This window comes from Muscardinus avellanarius, assembly GCF_963383645.1.
Source record: "Muscardinus avellanarius genome assembly, chromosome: 14".
Lineage (NCBI taxonomy): Eukaryota > Metazoa > Chordata > Mammalia > Rodentia > Gliridae > Muscardinus > Muscardinus avellanarius.
This window is the reverse complement of record NC_137800.1, coordinates 75,146,647-75,164,344: the sequence shown is the minus strand read 5'-3', so window position 1 is coordinate 75,164,344 and position 17,698 is coordinate 75,146,647. Positions and strand designations below refer to the sequence as shown.

Genomic DNA, 17,698 nt, shown 5'->3' with positions numbered 1-17,698 from the left:
GAGACAGGGTTATGAAAGTAGTATGATACGGGACCCTCAAATGCAAAGTTACTGAAGGCTGTTCAACTTCATCTGTGCCAGCCAGCGGTACTGTTTCATTGGGCATGGGGATCCTGGGTAGGTGGAGGCCATGTGACCAGGTTGGCCTCACACCATTGGTGAGGAATTGACAGAGTTGAGCCATGGGCCCGAAAGTGTGGGCAGAAGTGGTCCAGCATCGCTGGGAGACAGAGGAGGGACTGAGGCACGTAAGCTGCAAGAGTTGTGCGGCAAATACTCCAGGCACGAGTGACCTCGATGGGTTCAACCTGCCTGTCCTGGGACCAAAGAGAAGCTTCAGAGTTTTGCAAACGTAGACCTATACTCAGTGTAGAACCGCACCTCCTTATTTTTTCTCCAAATCCTGAGACCTTGAAACATCATTACCTTACCTCGCTGGCTTCTACAATATCAAATTGTGTTCAGTCTATTTCTTTGAAACACACACAAAAATCTCCTACTACTTACAGAGGTCTGCGTGAGTAAAAGCCGAGGACAATTGGACGGTGAATGAGAGATCAGGCAGCGGAGGCTGGTCAGGAGTAAACACGCTTTTAACCAAGCGTCAAAGGAATGCTCTTTTCTAAGGAACAGGCAGTCAAGCCTGTGTCTCCGGGTAAGCGAGGTCTGGTTGAAGGAATGTTCTTTTTAATTCACTGGGTGTTTGCTTAGTAGAAACACTGGCTCCTTCTGCGATGGAGCCACACAGGTATCTCAACAACAGGGACATGGCTTTGACTGATATAATCCACAGAAGGTCACAACCTTGAAGCTCTACATAGGAATGCGTCGTTTAACAACGGGTATATGTTCTGAGATTCCTTGTTCCTAAAGGTGCATTGTTGGGTGAATTCAATGTTGTTTGAGCATCATGAGAGTAGACTTAGACAAGCTTAGACAGCTTCAGTGTTACAAGGCAATGTAATCGCATGGGACCACCATCCTCGAGTGGTCTGTCTTTGGCTTCAGTGTTACTCTGCAGTACATGACCCTGTTTAATACTCATGGTATGGAATCCAGTAGGTGTTTCTATTATTCATTTGCATCTCATTCTTTCCCACATTGTTAAACTTTGGCACATTAACAGTTTTAAAGAGCTGCTTCTGTCTTTTCTATTGTACACCACTGTGTCTGTTTTTGTCCCAGTACCATGCTGCTTTTTGTTATTAGAGCTCTGTAGGATAATTTGAAATCAGGTATTGTGCTACCTCCTGCATGGCTCTTATTGCTCAAGATCACTTTGGCTATTCTGGGTTTTTTGGGTTTTTTTTGTTCTTTTCTATGATTCATATATGGAGGTATCATTACCAATCTCACTAACATGTATGAGGGGGAGGGAGGGGAGCCTGGTGTGGTTTGGAGGAAATATACCAAGGGAGGTGTGCACATATTTGTGTATCTCTTTGCATTACACTGTAATATATAATGACCATGTACCAATAAAGTATAAAAAATATTTAAAGAGCCTATTTCTATAGACAATGATTCACAAATTGGGCAGCCCCAAATGGGAAGTGGTTTGGGGCTCCATCAGAAGAAAACAAGGGGGCAGGGCGTGGCGGTGCACGCTTGTAATCCCAGCATTTGGGAGACTGAGACAAGAGGATCACGGTTCGCGGACAGCCTCAGATACTTAGTGAGGCCCTTTGGAACTCAGATCTTTTTTCAAAATTTAAAAATTGGGCTGGGGGTGTAGCTCAGAGATAGAATGCTCCTGGGTACTAAAAAAACAACAACAACAGCAACAACACACACACACACACACAAAAGCAGGAAGCTGTTCCAGGGTGAAGAGAGAAACAGAGCAAAGACATTATTTGACTGGCTGAAGTTGGAGCCACTGCCTTCTTCAAATTGTCCTGGTGGAAGGTTCCTGGCAGTATAGCCAATGCTCCATTAGCTTCTTGTGATCGTCTGGGCTTGTTTTGTGTTATCTGTGTAGAAGCTCAGAGCACTGGAGCCGTCTCAGCCTGATAGCCTCTCTTTACATTATTTTTTATGGTTTAGCTACAATTCTATATCTAAAGAAAATCTTCTAGTTTTTGCATTGAATACAATGTGAGGTTTTTTATTCTTCCCAAAGGGTAGCGTACTATATTTTATTATGATATCAGTACAATTCATACTAGAAAACAAATTTCTTCACAGTTACCAAAAAATGGCATACAGCCTCCGGGAATTTGGGCAGTAAACCATGGTTCTGAGTGAGGTTGACATAGGTGCCCTAATTCACAGCTCAGGGAAGGTTTGCCAGCCAATCAAGCGCAGTTGTGAGACAATGACTTTCTTTCCCTTAGTGAAAATCCTTGTTCTAGACTAAATGATTGGTAGATTTGGGCAGAAGCAGATGGGCTTTGGTTTCTGTTTTCCCTGCTGCCTAGTCTCCATTAATTTGGAATAACAAGCCCTTGGTCAGAACACAAGCAAAGGTAGCAGAAAATTCTATTGCTATTCCCATATATTTTGATATCTAAGTGAAAGTAGTATACTCTTTGTGTGTGCGTGTGTGTGCGTGTTTTTTTTTGTGTGTGTGTGTGAGAGAGAGACAGAGAGATACAGAGACACGGAGACAGAGACAAAGACAGGGTCACACTCGGGATTGAGCCCAGGGACATTTTACCCTCCAAGCTACACCCCCACCCATATTTTATTTTTTATTTTGAAACAGGGTCATACTAAGTTGATGAGTCTCACTACTTGCTAAGGCTGTCCTTGAACCTGCAATCTTACTGTGTCAGCTTCCCAAGTACTGGGATTATAGGCGTGCAGCACCATGCCTGAGTTGGAATACACTTTTAAAGTTCTAAACAGCTAAAATAGAATTGGCTTTCTGGGAAGATTATAAAAGACCTTATTGGAGTGTCAGTGAAGAAAGGATCATTTTATTATCAAACAGCCAAGGAGGGAGTATATTCTGCCGGCTACAGAGCAGCACAAATTCTTTGCCGTTAGTGATGGTTTCTGAGTGGCTCTGGGTAAGATGCATATGGCAGCTCTGAACAGCTGCCTGGGTTCAGTCAGCCTGTCCCACCCACACTGGGCTATGTGGCTCATCATGGCTTGAATGGGAAGCGGTACAGTCGGCCCTCCATACCTCTTTGAGTTTTACAGCCTCAGATTCAAACTCCTGCAAATCAGGAATATTAAGGGGGGGGGGAAGAATGTGCCCATATTAAACAGATACAAACTTTTTGGTCATTATTCCCTAGACAATTCAGCATAACTACTATTTAAATAGCGTTCACATTGTAGTGGGAAATCTAGGGGTGATTTTATGTATCTAGGAGGATGCGCACATGTTGTTTGCAAATACTGCACTGTTTTATGTAAGGGAGTTGAACATCTGTGAATATTGGTATGAATTCCCCATGGTTACCCAGGGGTGACTGTATTTTATTAACTTGGTGCACGCTGTTTCACGACTGACTTGGTAACCCAAGTGATGTCTCTTTCCTTTGTTAAATGGCGCCAGCAAAGTGATAGACGGTTTCATCAAAAACATGGTGCACAAAGGTTTTTTTTATTGTTCTACCTGCTCAGAACAGATGTCTTCCAAAGCACTGTTCCACTGAAGAAATATTTCTTGGCAGAAATCTCAAACTTTGTGTATAGAATTGAAATTCATGACTTTCTTAGAATTGGAAACACATGTGCTTTTTATGATAACATCTATAAATGTTTATCTAGTTTTAATGGGTGGATGCACAAGTACATTGAGAGTGGCCTGATAACCAGTTATTCTAGGAAGAAAAAGAACCCTGAAGACAACAATTACATTCCCATTGTGCTTGCAATGAGAGAAGGCATGAAGTCCTGTTTCTTTTAGTTAATTCATGGAATTCCAAGAAGTATGTTTCATCTTCATCAGAATGGGACTTTTCTGATTTTCCCTCCTATATTTGGAGGTATATAGAGAGTTCTACCCAACTGTGGGATGCAGGAACCTCCTCTCCCTGCTGCAGAGCTCTGGGTTTTGTTGAGGGGTCTTGAGAGCTCTGTGAGGATTGTTGGACACAATGATGGAAAAAGGCGTCAGGCTATTTTTGCTGGTCCCTGTTGATTCTCCTGCCTTCTCACCTGGAAAATCTGTTTTCTTGCCCCCATGATTCTGTTCCCTGTGAGGAAGGATTAAAGCCATGGGAAAAAACATCCCTCATTTCTTGCTCACAATAATTTTACAGAGAATGAATTGATGCTACCAGAGGTTGATCAAGAATTGGGAGTCCAGAAACTGTCATAGGATCACATACCTTAGAAAGCAATATTCAGCGGCTTCATTTTGCACATGAAGAAAATAGTTACAAAGCAAGTCAGCCTGGTATTTGGTTCCTTTAAAAATGTTTTTCAGAGCTTTCTGAACTCTGGTCATTTCTGAGTTATTAACAGGCCAAAAGGGTATGCTTGTTTGCTGATGGGGAAAGAACGTACCTTGCTTTTAAATTTCCATTCAGCCCTTGTAAATGGTTTAGACCTTTATAAATGAGAAATACTCTCATAGAGACTAAAGTACATGTATTTGTCAAAGGAAACCGTGCATTCATGTCAATACCATTTTAAGAAAAAAAACCTTAAATGTGAAAATTGATTTAAAGTATTTGGTCAGATGCTATAGTGATGGTAGCCTTTCTTTTATCTTTGTTCTCTTGCATTGCCATTTCTTAGAATCATTAAAAATATCTCTGAATGCCTGACTGGATCTATTATCATATTAAGCAAGGACAAAAAGAAATTCATGTGTCTACTATGTTTTTGAGCATATGTACAAGTGTATCACGTTGGGCAGGAACGTATTTGAGTTGGGCTTTTGATGCTCATGAAGTTGAGTATCTTTCAGATCCTTTTACCAAGGTGCTGAATTTACCTTTTTTTTTTCTCTTTCTCTCTCTTTGTTTCCCTCTGATATGGCTGCTGCGTTGACAACCCTCTGTTCTGCCACTGAAATTACTTCTTTCTGCCATTAAGGAAGCCTCCCAAGGTAAGCGCCTCGGTGTGGAATGGGGCAAGAAATGTGTGCAGAAATCTAGGATTTTTAACTCATTGCAATAACCCATGCAGAAAACCTGACCTCTGCCGGGTGTGGTGGTACACGCTTGTAATCCCCACGCTTGGGAGGCGGAGACAGGAGGATCACGCTGGTTCAATGCCAGCCTCTCTGGCTTAAGAGACCAAATAAAAATATAAAATAGGTCTGGGAGTGTAGCCTGGTGAAGGGTTTCCAGGAACCCCAGTACCACCAAAAAAAAAAAAAAAAAAAAAAAAAGAAAACCTGTCCTCTTAGGAAAGGGGAAAATTGCATTCTGATATTAAGCTAAGACCATGAACAAACAGCTCATGTTGGTAATAATATAAAATGAAGATGACACTGTTTATGGGAGCACTTTCACACACTCCATTCTCAGAATGAATGCTCTGATTCTCAGACGAGCCTCCCTGGTTATTATCTCTATTTTGTGGAAGATAAAAGGAGGATCAGAAGATGAAACAGTGCTCGATAGTTCACAGGTGGAGTGAGTGGGGAGGCTGGACTGTACAGTATTATCACCCTAGAAAAAGGAAGGATATCTCAGAATGAGAGTGTCTGACAGTGATTACTGATTGGACAAACTTTCTTTTCTATGCCCTGCTAAGGATGGTTAATATCTTTAGAAAGATTTTTCACCCTTAGAGATTCAGCCCTCTGTCAGCTCTGTATGCTCCATCGGTTCCTAGCCAATCGCAGTGTCCACAGTTAGAGCTGTCCTTCTACCAGATGGATGCTCGAAAGTTAGAGATTAGATGGGGAGTCTGGGGGGTGAGAATAAGGGATTGAGTGACCACGCCTGAATGATGAAAAGTAGATGTTTATACTAGTGAACATTTTGAGTATCAGGAGGATACTTAGTGCTAAAATTAAAAGGGAATTTGACCAACCCCTGGCTAAGGATGCTGATTATAATCCTGGTTCCTGAGACTGGATTAAGCCAAACCCACATAAATGGTATGATCAGAATCTAAGCTCTGTCGAGTGTCATGTGGCATCCAGAATAGATAAGGATTTCTTTCCCCAGGGGTTATGAAGAAAAAGTCAACTTAGCTCTTTGATTATGGAAAGCCACGGAAATGTTATTTCATGTTATTGTTGAAGACATCATGGTGTTAGTGTTTGGCACTAAGAGTTCCCACTTCAGCAAGGAAGGCATGCATTGAACAAACATCAAGAGATCTAGTAAGGAGAACAAATTATTGAGTGTGGTGGCACATGACTCTAATCCCAGTACTTGGGAGGCTGAGATAGGAGGATTACAGGTTCAAGGCCAACCTCAGCTACTTTGGAAGATCCTGTTCCCAAATAAAAAATAATAATAGAGCCCCAGAGTTCAATTCTTATTACCACAAAACAAAAACAAAAAGAAGAGGAGGAGGAAGAGGAGTAGAAAGAGGAGGAAGAGGAAGAGAAGGAAGAGGAACAGGAAGAGGGATATCTAATGTTATAGAAAGTATATGGCATGGTGGGCATCCTAGCCAAATTTGGGGGATCAGTATAAGTTCTCCCTGAGTAATTGTTGATGTAAATATTCTCCCTAAAGTTCACAACCTGAAGAGTTTCTCTGCCACTGGAAGATATGAGTGCCTCTTTTTCTTTTGCTGTGGGTTCCTAGATGATTCAAAGCATACTGTCAGTATTGTAATATGTTTACTTCTTTTCCCAAAGAAAAAGGCAATGAAATACTGAGCAATCCCACATATGGCTATGGAGTAAAAGAAAAGCACTAAAGTTTAAAAAAGGCACCAAAACATTTTTGAAAAAAAATCACTATTGGTTTATATACAGGGATGTTCTGGCAACTTCTTACCATGTATACACCTTAGTGGTTTGTAGTCTTGATTTTGCAAAGTATCTCATTGATGATTCCTAAACAGATTCATGAAATTTTCAAAATAAAATGAATGCTAAATTGTCACATTAAAATGTATTTTCAAATATTTAATAAATATAAAATATACATATTTTATGTACGTGTAATACATAAGGCACATCTGAAAAGAATAAAGATCATCTTGAATTCAAATCACTTGTACAATAGAGTAAAATTTAAAATGACAGTAAATGTTGACAACAGAAAAAGGAAAGATTTTTTTTGTGATCCTTATATAAGAATGAAATTTTAGCTGGATATGGCAGTGTGTATACATGGTCCTAGTTTCTTGGAAGGCCGTGACAGGAGAATGGCTTGAACCAGAAAATTGGGGCCAGCCTGGGCACCATAGTGAAACTCCTAACTCAAACATTTTTAAATCATTTAACAAATAATTATTCTAGGCAGGGCATAACCACTGCATGAGTCAGAACTAGTTCTGACATTCTGATGGAGGGTGGGAATAATTTGTATACATGTATAATGTAAAATCATTGAGGTAGTCTACGGCTACCTTCATTTTTTTGCTGCCTCTTCTGTTTTGCTGGGAATTTTTAAAAACAAAGCATTGGGCTCCAAAGAGAAATAAATTCTATATGAGTATGGTGGCACATGCCGGTAATTCTAGTACTTGGGAGGTTGATACAGGAAGATCACAGATTGGAGGCCAGTGTAGCAATTTACTGTGACCTTGTTTCAAAATAAGTAAAAAAATGAATAAATATAAAGTAGAGTTAGGCCCTAATCCAGAGGTAGAACATTCCTAGGTTCAATCCCCAGTACCAAAAAAAAAAGAGGAAACAAATTTTAGACCTGCACTATTCCATACCGAAGCCATTTAACCACGTGCAGCTTTTGAGTAGGCTGTGCATGGCTGCTATAAATGGAGATGGTTTTTAAGTATAAAAACACATCAGTTCTAGCCGGGCGTGGTGGCACATGCTTGTAATCCCCAAGCTTGGGAGGCGGAGACAGGAGGATCGCGCAGGTTCGAAGGCCAGCCTCGCTAGCTTAAGAGACCCTGTTTCCAGCAGGACTGGTGGCTCACGCTTGTAATCCCCACGCTTGGGAGGCAGAGACAGGAGGTTCAAAGCCAGCCGCGCGTGCTGGTTTAGGAGACCCTGTTTCCAAATAAAAAAATATAAAATAGGTCTGCGAGTGGTAGCCCGGAGGTAGAAGGGCTTCCAGGAACCCCAGTACCACCACCAAAAGAAAAAAAAAATCAGTTCTTAAAAACTTAATACAAGCCGGGCGTGGTGGCGCACGTTTGTAATCCCAGCATTCGGGAGGCTGAGACCAAAGGATCGCGGTTCGCGGACAGCCTCAGCTACTTAGTGAGGCCCTCTGCAACTCAGTGAGACCTGGTTTCAAAATAAAGAATTAAAAAAAAAATAGGGCAGGGGATATAGTTTGGAGGTCAAATGCCTCTGGGTTCCATCACCAAACCTGCAAAAAAACCAAAACAAAACAAAAAAACCCTTAATACAAGAGGGGGAAGAGACTATAAGATAAACATTGTAGATATATTGAGTTAAATAAAATGTATTATTTTGAATTATTTTCCCTTTTAGCCGGGCATGGTGGCTCACCCTTGTAATCCCAGTCCTTGGGAGGCTGAGACAGGAGGATCACAGGTTCTCAGCCAGCCTCAGCTACTTAGTGAGGCCCTCTGCAACTTAGACCCTGTTTTAAAATAAAGGATAAAAAATAAGATTGGATATGTAGCTCAGAGATAGAATGCCCTTGGGTTCCATCCCCAGTACCACAAAAAAATAAAAAATTATTTTACCTTTTTACTTTTTACTGTGTCTGGAAACATTTTATATTACTTGCATGGCTTGTGTTATCATCCTACTGAACAGCTCAAATTCAGAGCAAACATGCGGCTGAGACCGAGCACTTGTCAGCTCCTGTCCTCGGGCTCTTGCTTGTCCCTGTCCCAGTCCCATGCTGCAGCCCCTCCCGTCGCCCTTGATGCCTCTGCCCTTCCGTATGGTCCTGGGGTACTGCACACAGCCGCACAGACCCAGAGGTGCCATGTCTCCATGTCTCCTGGTTTGTGTTTCCCTAGGCATCATTTTTACTTATCCACTTGAAATTCATTAACAACACGCATATTAAATGAGAACTCTCTCTGAAAAGTGTTGTGAGAGTTTGTGGGGCTCACACTAGTGGTTTCCGCTTTCCAGAACTCAGTGTGGCAAGGATGAGTAACCATGTATGTAGAGGATTCTGAATGACGCCGGATGGGTGATGATAAACCTTTCAGTCAGTGCTGAGTGAATAAGAAAGGCTTCCTGGCTAAAGGTGAAGCTTCCGGAGGCCTTTCTAAGGGCAGAAATTTAGGATAAGAATGTAGTAGGAACAGAAACATGATAGTCATTGATATATTAGAAAGTAATTGAGTTATGTAACCTGGTTGGGGTATAGGATACATCAAATTAAAAGTCACCTATGAAAAGCCGAGAAAGTGGTCAGCTTATGGAGGAGTTTGGAGTCCAACCTTAATCTGGCGGACTGTGAAGGTCACTTGGGGATCTTGTGCAGAAAAGTTACACGATCAGAAGTATGCATGAAGCCGGGCGTGGTGGCGCACGCCTGCAATCCCCACGCTTGGGAGGCTGAGGCAGGAGGATCCAGCTTCAGTTACTTAGTGAGGCTCTCAGCAACTTCGTGAGACCCTGTTTCCAAATAAAATATAAAATAGGTCTGGGAGTATAGCCTGGAGGTAGAAAAGTCCCTGGGTTCCACCCCCAGAACCACACACACACACACACACACACACACACACACACACACACAAAGTATGTGCAAGAAAAGTTCATCTGGCTGCAGGATGTAAGACAAAGAGGTGACTAAGAAACAGGGTAGAAAGCATTCCAGGTTCCTCTTTGTGTGTGTGTGTGTGTTACTGGGGATAAAACCCAGGGGCATTCTACCTCCCAGCTCCACCCCCAGCCCTGTTTTTTATTCTTTATTTTGAATAAAGATAACTGATTTGCAAGGGGCCTCGCTAAATAGCTGAGGCTGTCCATGAAACATGATCCTCCTGTCTCAGCCTCCCAAATGCTGGGATTACAAGCATGCGCCACCACACCTGGCTTGTTTTTTATCATTTATTTTGAAACAAGGTCTCACTAAGTTTCATAGGGCCTCACTGAGTAGCCGAGGCTGGGCAAACCTGCAGTCCTCCTTTTCATCTGCCCAAGTATGGGATTACAAGCGTGCACCACCACACCTGGCTCTCTAGGTTCCTCTTACAATACCATTTTGTGTTGGTCTGCTCATGCTTGGTGATGTAGCAGTAACGACCATAAACATTCAGTGGCTTGAGATGACAGAGGTTAGCTCTCTAATGTTAAGTGCCAGCTGAGATTATGCACGCCGCTGTGGACCAAGTGGCTTCCCTCTGGGTTCAAGTCTGAAGGAACAGTCTCTATCTGGGGCTTGCTAATACCGAGACAGAGGAAGAGAAATGAGAGAGCACCATACGGTGGCCGAGGGTAAAGCTGTTGCTCAGAACTGGCATTCATCACCTGGCTTGCATGGCATTGGCCAAAGCAAGTTACCTGGCCAAGTCTGATTTCAGGAGGGTTAGGAATTATGCTGTCCTTCCTCCTCCTCCTCCTCCTCTTCTTCCTCCTCCTCCTCCAGGTACTGCCATTCACGTGGCAATGGGCAGGGATGCATATTCCTCTTATGGAGAGGGCAGTGAGTCATTTGGAACAGTAATATAAGCTACCACACACTGTCCTTCTGAATCACATTAAAATTTTTCCAATGTTTTATTATTTTTTAATTAAAGAAAAAAACCTTCAGAAACATATAGCCCTGTATGTTTCTTCTTTCAAATATCTGGGGACTCAAGCTTTCTCTGCATTCCTTCTGCCTGGATTTGTCCAGAGCCAGATGTTTCCACTAATGACTTTGTGCCTCTGGATGCCTGTGGATGGAGCTGGCCAGATATCAGGTTGCACGGATTATGGGCCCCAAGAGAAAAAAGATCTCCATCTCCCTTGTCTCTCGGCAATGATCCATCCCCCTATTCAGATCACTGAGAGCCTCCTAGACCAGGCAGACTCTGGATTCCCACCTGGCCTGGGTCCTCCCCAGCAGAGTGAATGTCTGCTCTTTCTAGTGTGAGCTGTCTCAGAGCAGATACTTGCAACCCCTGGGCAGCCTCTGGTCCTTTAAGCTCTGGGGTCCTGGGGCTTTGGAGCCAGCTCATCTTTCCTCTCTCTGTGGCTGGAATCATGGGGCCTGGTGGAACAGGGGTGTAGGTACGTAGTTGAGGCCTTTGGATGTTCTGAATTAAATCCAGGTATTTCTCAGAGTAGATAATGTCAAGGTGGCTGAGTTTTCTTTTCTTGGACAGGATTATACAGTCCATGCCTAGACACTTGCAGCTTATCTTTTGATTTTTTTGTTGTTGTTGAAGAAGGAATATTCTGTTTGGAAATATCCACTTTATCTTTTGAATGTACTGTTGGAGAAATTATTTGAGTATCTAGGATCTTGAGAGATGACCAGGGCATGAAAGATCCAGAAATACCACAGATTATGCACTTTGGACACCTCTTGCCCCTTCCGTCAGCAGCAGTGAAATGGATGTTGGAAAAGAACGACAAAGAGTAAATGTGAAACAGAGAGTCTTTGAAAGAGGTGAAGCTGAGTTAGCACTTGATTGCTTATGCGCCTTTAGTTTACATGTGTTAAATGGAAGCTCTGCTATTATAACATGGTCTGCGACTTGAGAGAACTAGTTCCTGCTTTCAAACTTATCCTTTAAATGAATGCAGGCACAGATGAGTTCTTTGAAGAGATGCTTTCTCTCTGCACTCTTAAACCGGTGACTGGAATTCCAGAGTCATACCTGTGGAAGCGTAGTTGCCCCCCACAATGAACTGGGAGTTTTCTGAGGTCAGGGGAGATGCCTTATTCCTTGTAGATGTGTAACAGATGCTGTCCGCTGGCTTTCAGTCCTTGCGATGCGTTGACATCTTCACAATCAGGCAGTGTTGACTGTGTAACCCAAGACATTGTTTTGGATGTGAATATAGGCCTAGATTAAGGAAATGATTAATCATGCTGCAAGAAGACGTGGTTACTTGGCAGATGTGTAAGCAGGACGGTAGGTCTGTCAACAGGACTGACCAGCGGTGAGGGTGATGGCTCTGGCACCTCTTGTGTGTGTTTCACAGCAGATATGTTTAAATACAGGCTGGAGTTTGTGCTGGCCGAGTGGCTTCCATGCAGACAGTAACAGTGAAGACAAGCACACCACTTCCAGTGCCGGGCTTCCCTTCAAGTTCAGCTTTTTTTCCAGGATGAGTCAAGGTTAGCTCCTCATTTTGAAACGATTCTTCACATCTCTGATACAAGGCAAAAGAGATAAAAAAAAAAAAAAAAAAAAAAAAAAGGGACATGAAGTGAGGCATGGCATTAAACAGAAAGTTCCCACATGACATGAAAGAGTCCTTTCATTGTCTTTGGGTCTGACTCCCTTCTCCTCACACCGTGTGGTGAAGTCCGAACAAATTTAAAACGTGTCTTTCATATTAATTGTCGTCTCGCAGGTCGACAAAGCCGAGTAGTAACCACAGACCAGGCCGCTGATGAGGCAGTGTTCCTGACCCTGGAGAAATGGGGGTTTGCCGAGGTCTCCGGCCCCATTTTCAAAGCAGATAGGGGTAGAGAGGCTGTTCGTGGCAGCTGGGTCTGCAGATGTGAACAGTGGCTTACTTGTTTAAAGAGAGGATGCTCGCAGTATAGCGGGGAGAGAGGCACTCCTTCATACAAAGCAGACGCTTCCCCAGGGAAGCCCTTCCCATTGGGTATTCAGGCTCTGGGAAGCAGTGTGTTTCGCATTGATATTTTTGAAGCAGCACTAATCGGTCTGTAGCAACTCTTCTACTCATGGGCCTTTTTCTTTTCTTTCTTTTTTGTTAATTCCCTTTTCACTTTTCTCTATTTAATTCAGCAAATACTGAGCATCTATCTACTGTGTCCTGCACCTGTAAGGAACTAAGAAATGCATGAGTGTAGTCTCTGGCCCAGGAAAGCTCCCAGCTGGGTGAGACTGTAAAGCACTTAGGGTGGTGCCTGCGCAGAATAAACACTCCACACGGTAGCTGTATTATTAACGGGAGAGAGGAGCTCTTAGGAGCTCATGTTGATACTGGTTGCAGTAGCTTCCCTGTACTGAGTTGCGTTATGAGCTGAACATTATATAATAGGCAGCGATTTGCACTCACTGGTCTGGGCTGTTATCTTAAACAGCCATCATGCGTGAAAATACCTACAAGATTGATTCAGAGGTAACTCACCAGAAGGTGCTCTAAAATGTAAATTCTCAGAATCTTTTTGTTTGGGGAACTTGTGAAATGTTAGGAAAACCAGAGTCTGTCCTTTAAGAATTAATGTAGCATTACAAAGGAAATCATATATAAGCAGATACACACACGTACACACATACTGTACGTAGAGGTAGATAGGAAGATATAAGTCTTGTTACAGAGGTATAGAATTCAGAGTAATAAATAGCAGTGTTCTTAAAGCTTTCATAAGGAAGTAACATTTGAGATTACTTTGAAAGAGTTTAATAAAGAAAAATTGAAACAGAGTAGGCTTTGGCTCACTGCAAAAATCTGATGTGTAGATTCAAAGCTTTTATCAAATTATCATGACATAATAAGAACTAGATTAATTACTTTTTGCCTTGGAAGAGAATGTGAGAGGTATTAAAATGGTTTTAGATATAACATGTGCATTTTTGTACATATGTGTTTGTTTTGTGTGTGTTTTTTGTTGTTGGTTTTGGTTTGTTTTGTTTGGTACTAGAAGCTGAACTCAGGGGCATTTTACCTCTAAGCTATACCCTGACCCTATTTTATTTTTTATTTTGAAAAAGGGTCTTGCTAAGTTGCTCAGGGTTTTACTAAGATGCTGAGACTGGCCTCCAGCCAGTGATTCTTCTGTTTCAGCCTCCCAAGTACTAGGATTACAGGATTTTTTATTGGTGCACTGTGGTCATATATCCTAATGGGATATAAGATGGTAGAGGCATACATACACATGTCACCCATTTAGCCCTTCCTCACTGACTATTATTTTTTCAGGAATAATTGTTTTTTTTTTTTTTTTAACTAGACTGTAAGCAACTAGAGGACAGAAAACATACCTATTACACACTGAGCTCCCTACAGCACCTAAAAGTAAAAGAGGTGCCAAGAGGGTGCTTGTCCATTGCTTTCTTGGTTTAACATTTTGCCATTGGAGAACAAAGCAGAAGCATGCAACTAGAAAAGGAAGAATGAAGGGGATGGATGAAGGAATCCCGAGGCTGCGTGGTGCGCAGTGCCTGCACCCTGGGTCTTTACGGATCAGAAAAATGATTACAGATCACAGTTTTGGGGACACCGACACCTCTGCTTCTCCAGGGGACACAGAAGATCCTTCTTTCTCTCATTTTTTTTTTCTAACTGTAAATTGAATTTTTCTGAAGCGCCGTCTAAGAGAGCACGTTTAGATGGGAGTGGCTTTGACTCTGCTGCATCCTGCTCGCGAGTCTCAGAACTCCATCACATCGGAGCGTCTTGCTCGACACGCTCTTCTTATTACCGGCAGCTTTTGTCACTTTACTAGATGTTCGTGGCTCACAAAAATGCAAAGCTAACATTTTAAAGAGGCCGATGAAGGTGGAGCAGCTGTTCGGCGAGTTGCAGGGAATTAAATGCTGGTGTGACGTTTACAAGCAGAGAAGTCAGAGGAAGGAGTGGGATGCTCAGAAGGTGGGGTGGAATTTTGTTGAAGTCAATGGTTTTCAGGTTTTAAGAATGACCAGGGAACATTTGTACTCTGGGCTCCTTTTCTAGCCAGAAAGATATAAATGCCTTTACAAAAAAACTTTCTAACAACGTTGTTTGGCATTGATGAACTATAAAAATTTATGCTTGGTTCTCTTTTCTCTTTTTCTTTTCTCAGTTGTGTACATTAGAAGTCCTCCATCCCCTACCCTCCCTTTAATATACTAGTGGCATTGTGATAATAAAGCCAGGCACAGTGGCCCACACTTGTAATCCCAGTACTTTGGAGGCTTAGGCAGGAGGATTGGAGGTTCAAGACCAGCCTTAGCAACTTAGCAAGACCCTCAGTGACTTAAGTGAGACCTTGTTTCAAAAGTAAAATTTTAAAAAGCCTCAGAGTATAGCTCAGATGTTGATTGCTCTTGGGTTTAATCCCCAGTACCATCCCCCTCAAAAAAAAAAAAAAAAGAAAAAATTAAGAATTCTAGTAAGTTAGTCTTAAAATAATGTATTTCTCTAATACAATGTGGTGGACCTTAACATTTTTGTTTGTTTGTTTGTTTGTTTGTTTGTTTGTTTATTTGAAATGATCGGCTTCCAAAGGATAACTCTTGAGATAATGGTTTGATCTCTTTTGAAATATCAATGGGTTTTGTATTGGAAAATCAAAACTACTGTAAGACCCAAGGAAATGATGTCTCCTTATCTAACAATCCTTGTGCCATTCAATTCTGGTTAAATTTTGGCCATGAGAAGGATTATCATTTGCAAACAGTTCACTTGTTGTACTGACAAGACCACAGGAAAATGATCAGACTATCTAAGACAAAGAAGCTTTTTTAAAGCATCTTTAAAATTGCCCTAGTTGGGCTGGGATGCAGCTCGGTGGCAAAGCGCTTGCCTGGCAAAGTGCACCATCCTGGGTTTGATCCCCAGTCCAAAAAGACAAAAAAAAAAAAAAAAGACCCCCTTTAAAATTGCCTTAGTCAGTCATAACAAATCACTTTTCTAGGGATAGTCAAGCAGTCAGTTGTTCTAATCTCTGTGCAAACTACAAGTTATACCAGTGGGGCCATACGTGTTTATGTAACAGAACCAAGGGTTGGTGGTGCTGAAGGAGATGCCAGTGCTGGTGCATGTTTCACCATGGAAGGAACTGAGTTCCCCCAAAATTCAAAGTAATGACACATCTAGTAACATATCCTGCAGCGTGGACTTACGCTTATACATAATAGTTCTCACATCTATCCCATGCTTTTTTCTCTGTTATTATTTGAAAAAGTATTGTGTTCAGTGGCGCTCCTGGACGGTACTGAACCTTGGACCCTAAGGAATATCAGACATAATGCCTGCCACCAAAAACTCAGCACTTACAGCCACGCAGAAAAGCTGAGGCATGAAACCGCATGTTGTGTGCTCCAAGGCCCCAGGAGCTACACAGGGCAGTATAGTTTTGTATAAGAAAAGGGCTGTAGGCAATTATTTCTATCATTTTTTTTTCTTATTCACATGCATTGAGATTTGGGGAAATCACTCAGATTCCTGGGCCTCAGCTTTCTTCCTAATAAAAGTTCACTAAAATAATAACCTCTGCTCCAAGACTGGTTTGAAGAATTATCAGTCTAAGATGCCTGCGATCAATTGTTTGGAAATTGCAGACATAACTTGGTTGAAGAAAAGGCTGTTATTAGGAGCATAAAGAATTGTCATAAGCCAGGCGTGGTGGCGCACACTTGTAATCCCAACATTCAGGAGGCTGAGACTGGAGGATCGTGGTTCGCGGACAGCCTCAGCTACTTAGTAAGGCCCTTTGCAAGTCAGTGAGACCCTGTTTCAAAATAAAGAATAAAAAATAGGACTGGGGGTGTAGCTCGCTCATAGATAGAATGCCCCTGGATTCCATCCCCAGTACCACAAACAACAATAGCAACAACAACAACAACAACAACAACACAAACGGTTGTATCTTCAAATACCTTCAGAGACCCTTTTTCTTCTGCAGGTTTTTAATATTTGAATTTTAGAGGGCAAATGATTCCAATGGAAAAAAACCATTTTATCTTTTTATTAGCAAAAACAACTTTAAACAATCAACTGTTAGAAATTGAAATTATCACAGAACTTAGAATGTTTTTATAAGTAGACTCTCAAAATTTGGGGTGGATTTCATTTTAAGTAGCAATTCTGCAAATATAAACTAATAGCTTTCTAATCTTAAATATGTTCAATAGCAAACTGAGAAACAAGATTAGGTAGACAGGATACTTTTTTAACATGTAAGAAGTAAATAATTATGCCATTCTTAGAGCAACCACTAAAGAAATTGATTGAGATTCTAGAGGACAACAGATAGATACTTAAAAATTGAAAAAACAGCCCCCATTTGTCATTTAAAGTAAAATAAGGGGCATTGGCTTTGGTCAAGAGGAAAGAAAAGTGTCTTGGTAATGAAAGTTAAGTGTTATAGGACACCATTAAAAGGAGCTTGTGGGATCTCCTTTTCTGGAATTGTTTAAGAACAAGACAGATCTGCATCTCTCGGGAGAAGTGTTGAAGCTCAGTCCTGAAGTTCAATTCTACCCAGAGGCAGGAAGAATTAACTGGATTATGCTTGTGTGGTCTCTGGAGTCATTAAAAGAGCCCTCGATGCAGTAAATATGTCACACTCTGTTGGCTGGAGCTATTGTTTTGTAGTTGTTCATTTGAAACTTGGTTGTTCTAAGACAGAGGTGAATAACTATAAAATCGAATTTGAGTCTAGGGTTGATGACGTAGGATGTGTGCATTGTATATCCTCTGAGTCAGTTGTAAGGATATTAAATAAAGCCTATACACACTGGTGAAATTATTGAGAACATAACTTACTCTTTCATGTTGTAAAAACTTTGCCTTCTTGCCAAGTTTCAGGGCCACTCATCATTCAATAAGTAATTCTTAAACAACTACTATGGACACCGC

At 41.7% G+C, this 17,698-nt stretch overlaps 1 protein-coding gene across 1 annotated transcript in view; it reads left to right on the top strand.

Annotated features, from left to right (window-relative positions):
* Nucleotides 1–17,698, top strand: part of KIF13A (kinesin family member 13A) — a gene marked incomplete at both ends in the record, with an annotated part of 250,691 nt that overhangs the window by 69,220 nt on the left and 163,773 nt on the right. The window contains one exon of the mRNA XM_080710284.1: nucleotides 5,002–5,014. Within this exon, the coding sequence (XP_080566410.1) occupies nucleotides 5,002–5,014 (13 nt within the window). The remainder of the gene's footprint in view (nucleotides 1–5,001; nucleotides 5,015–17,698) is intronic.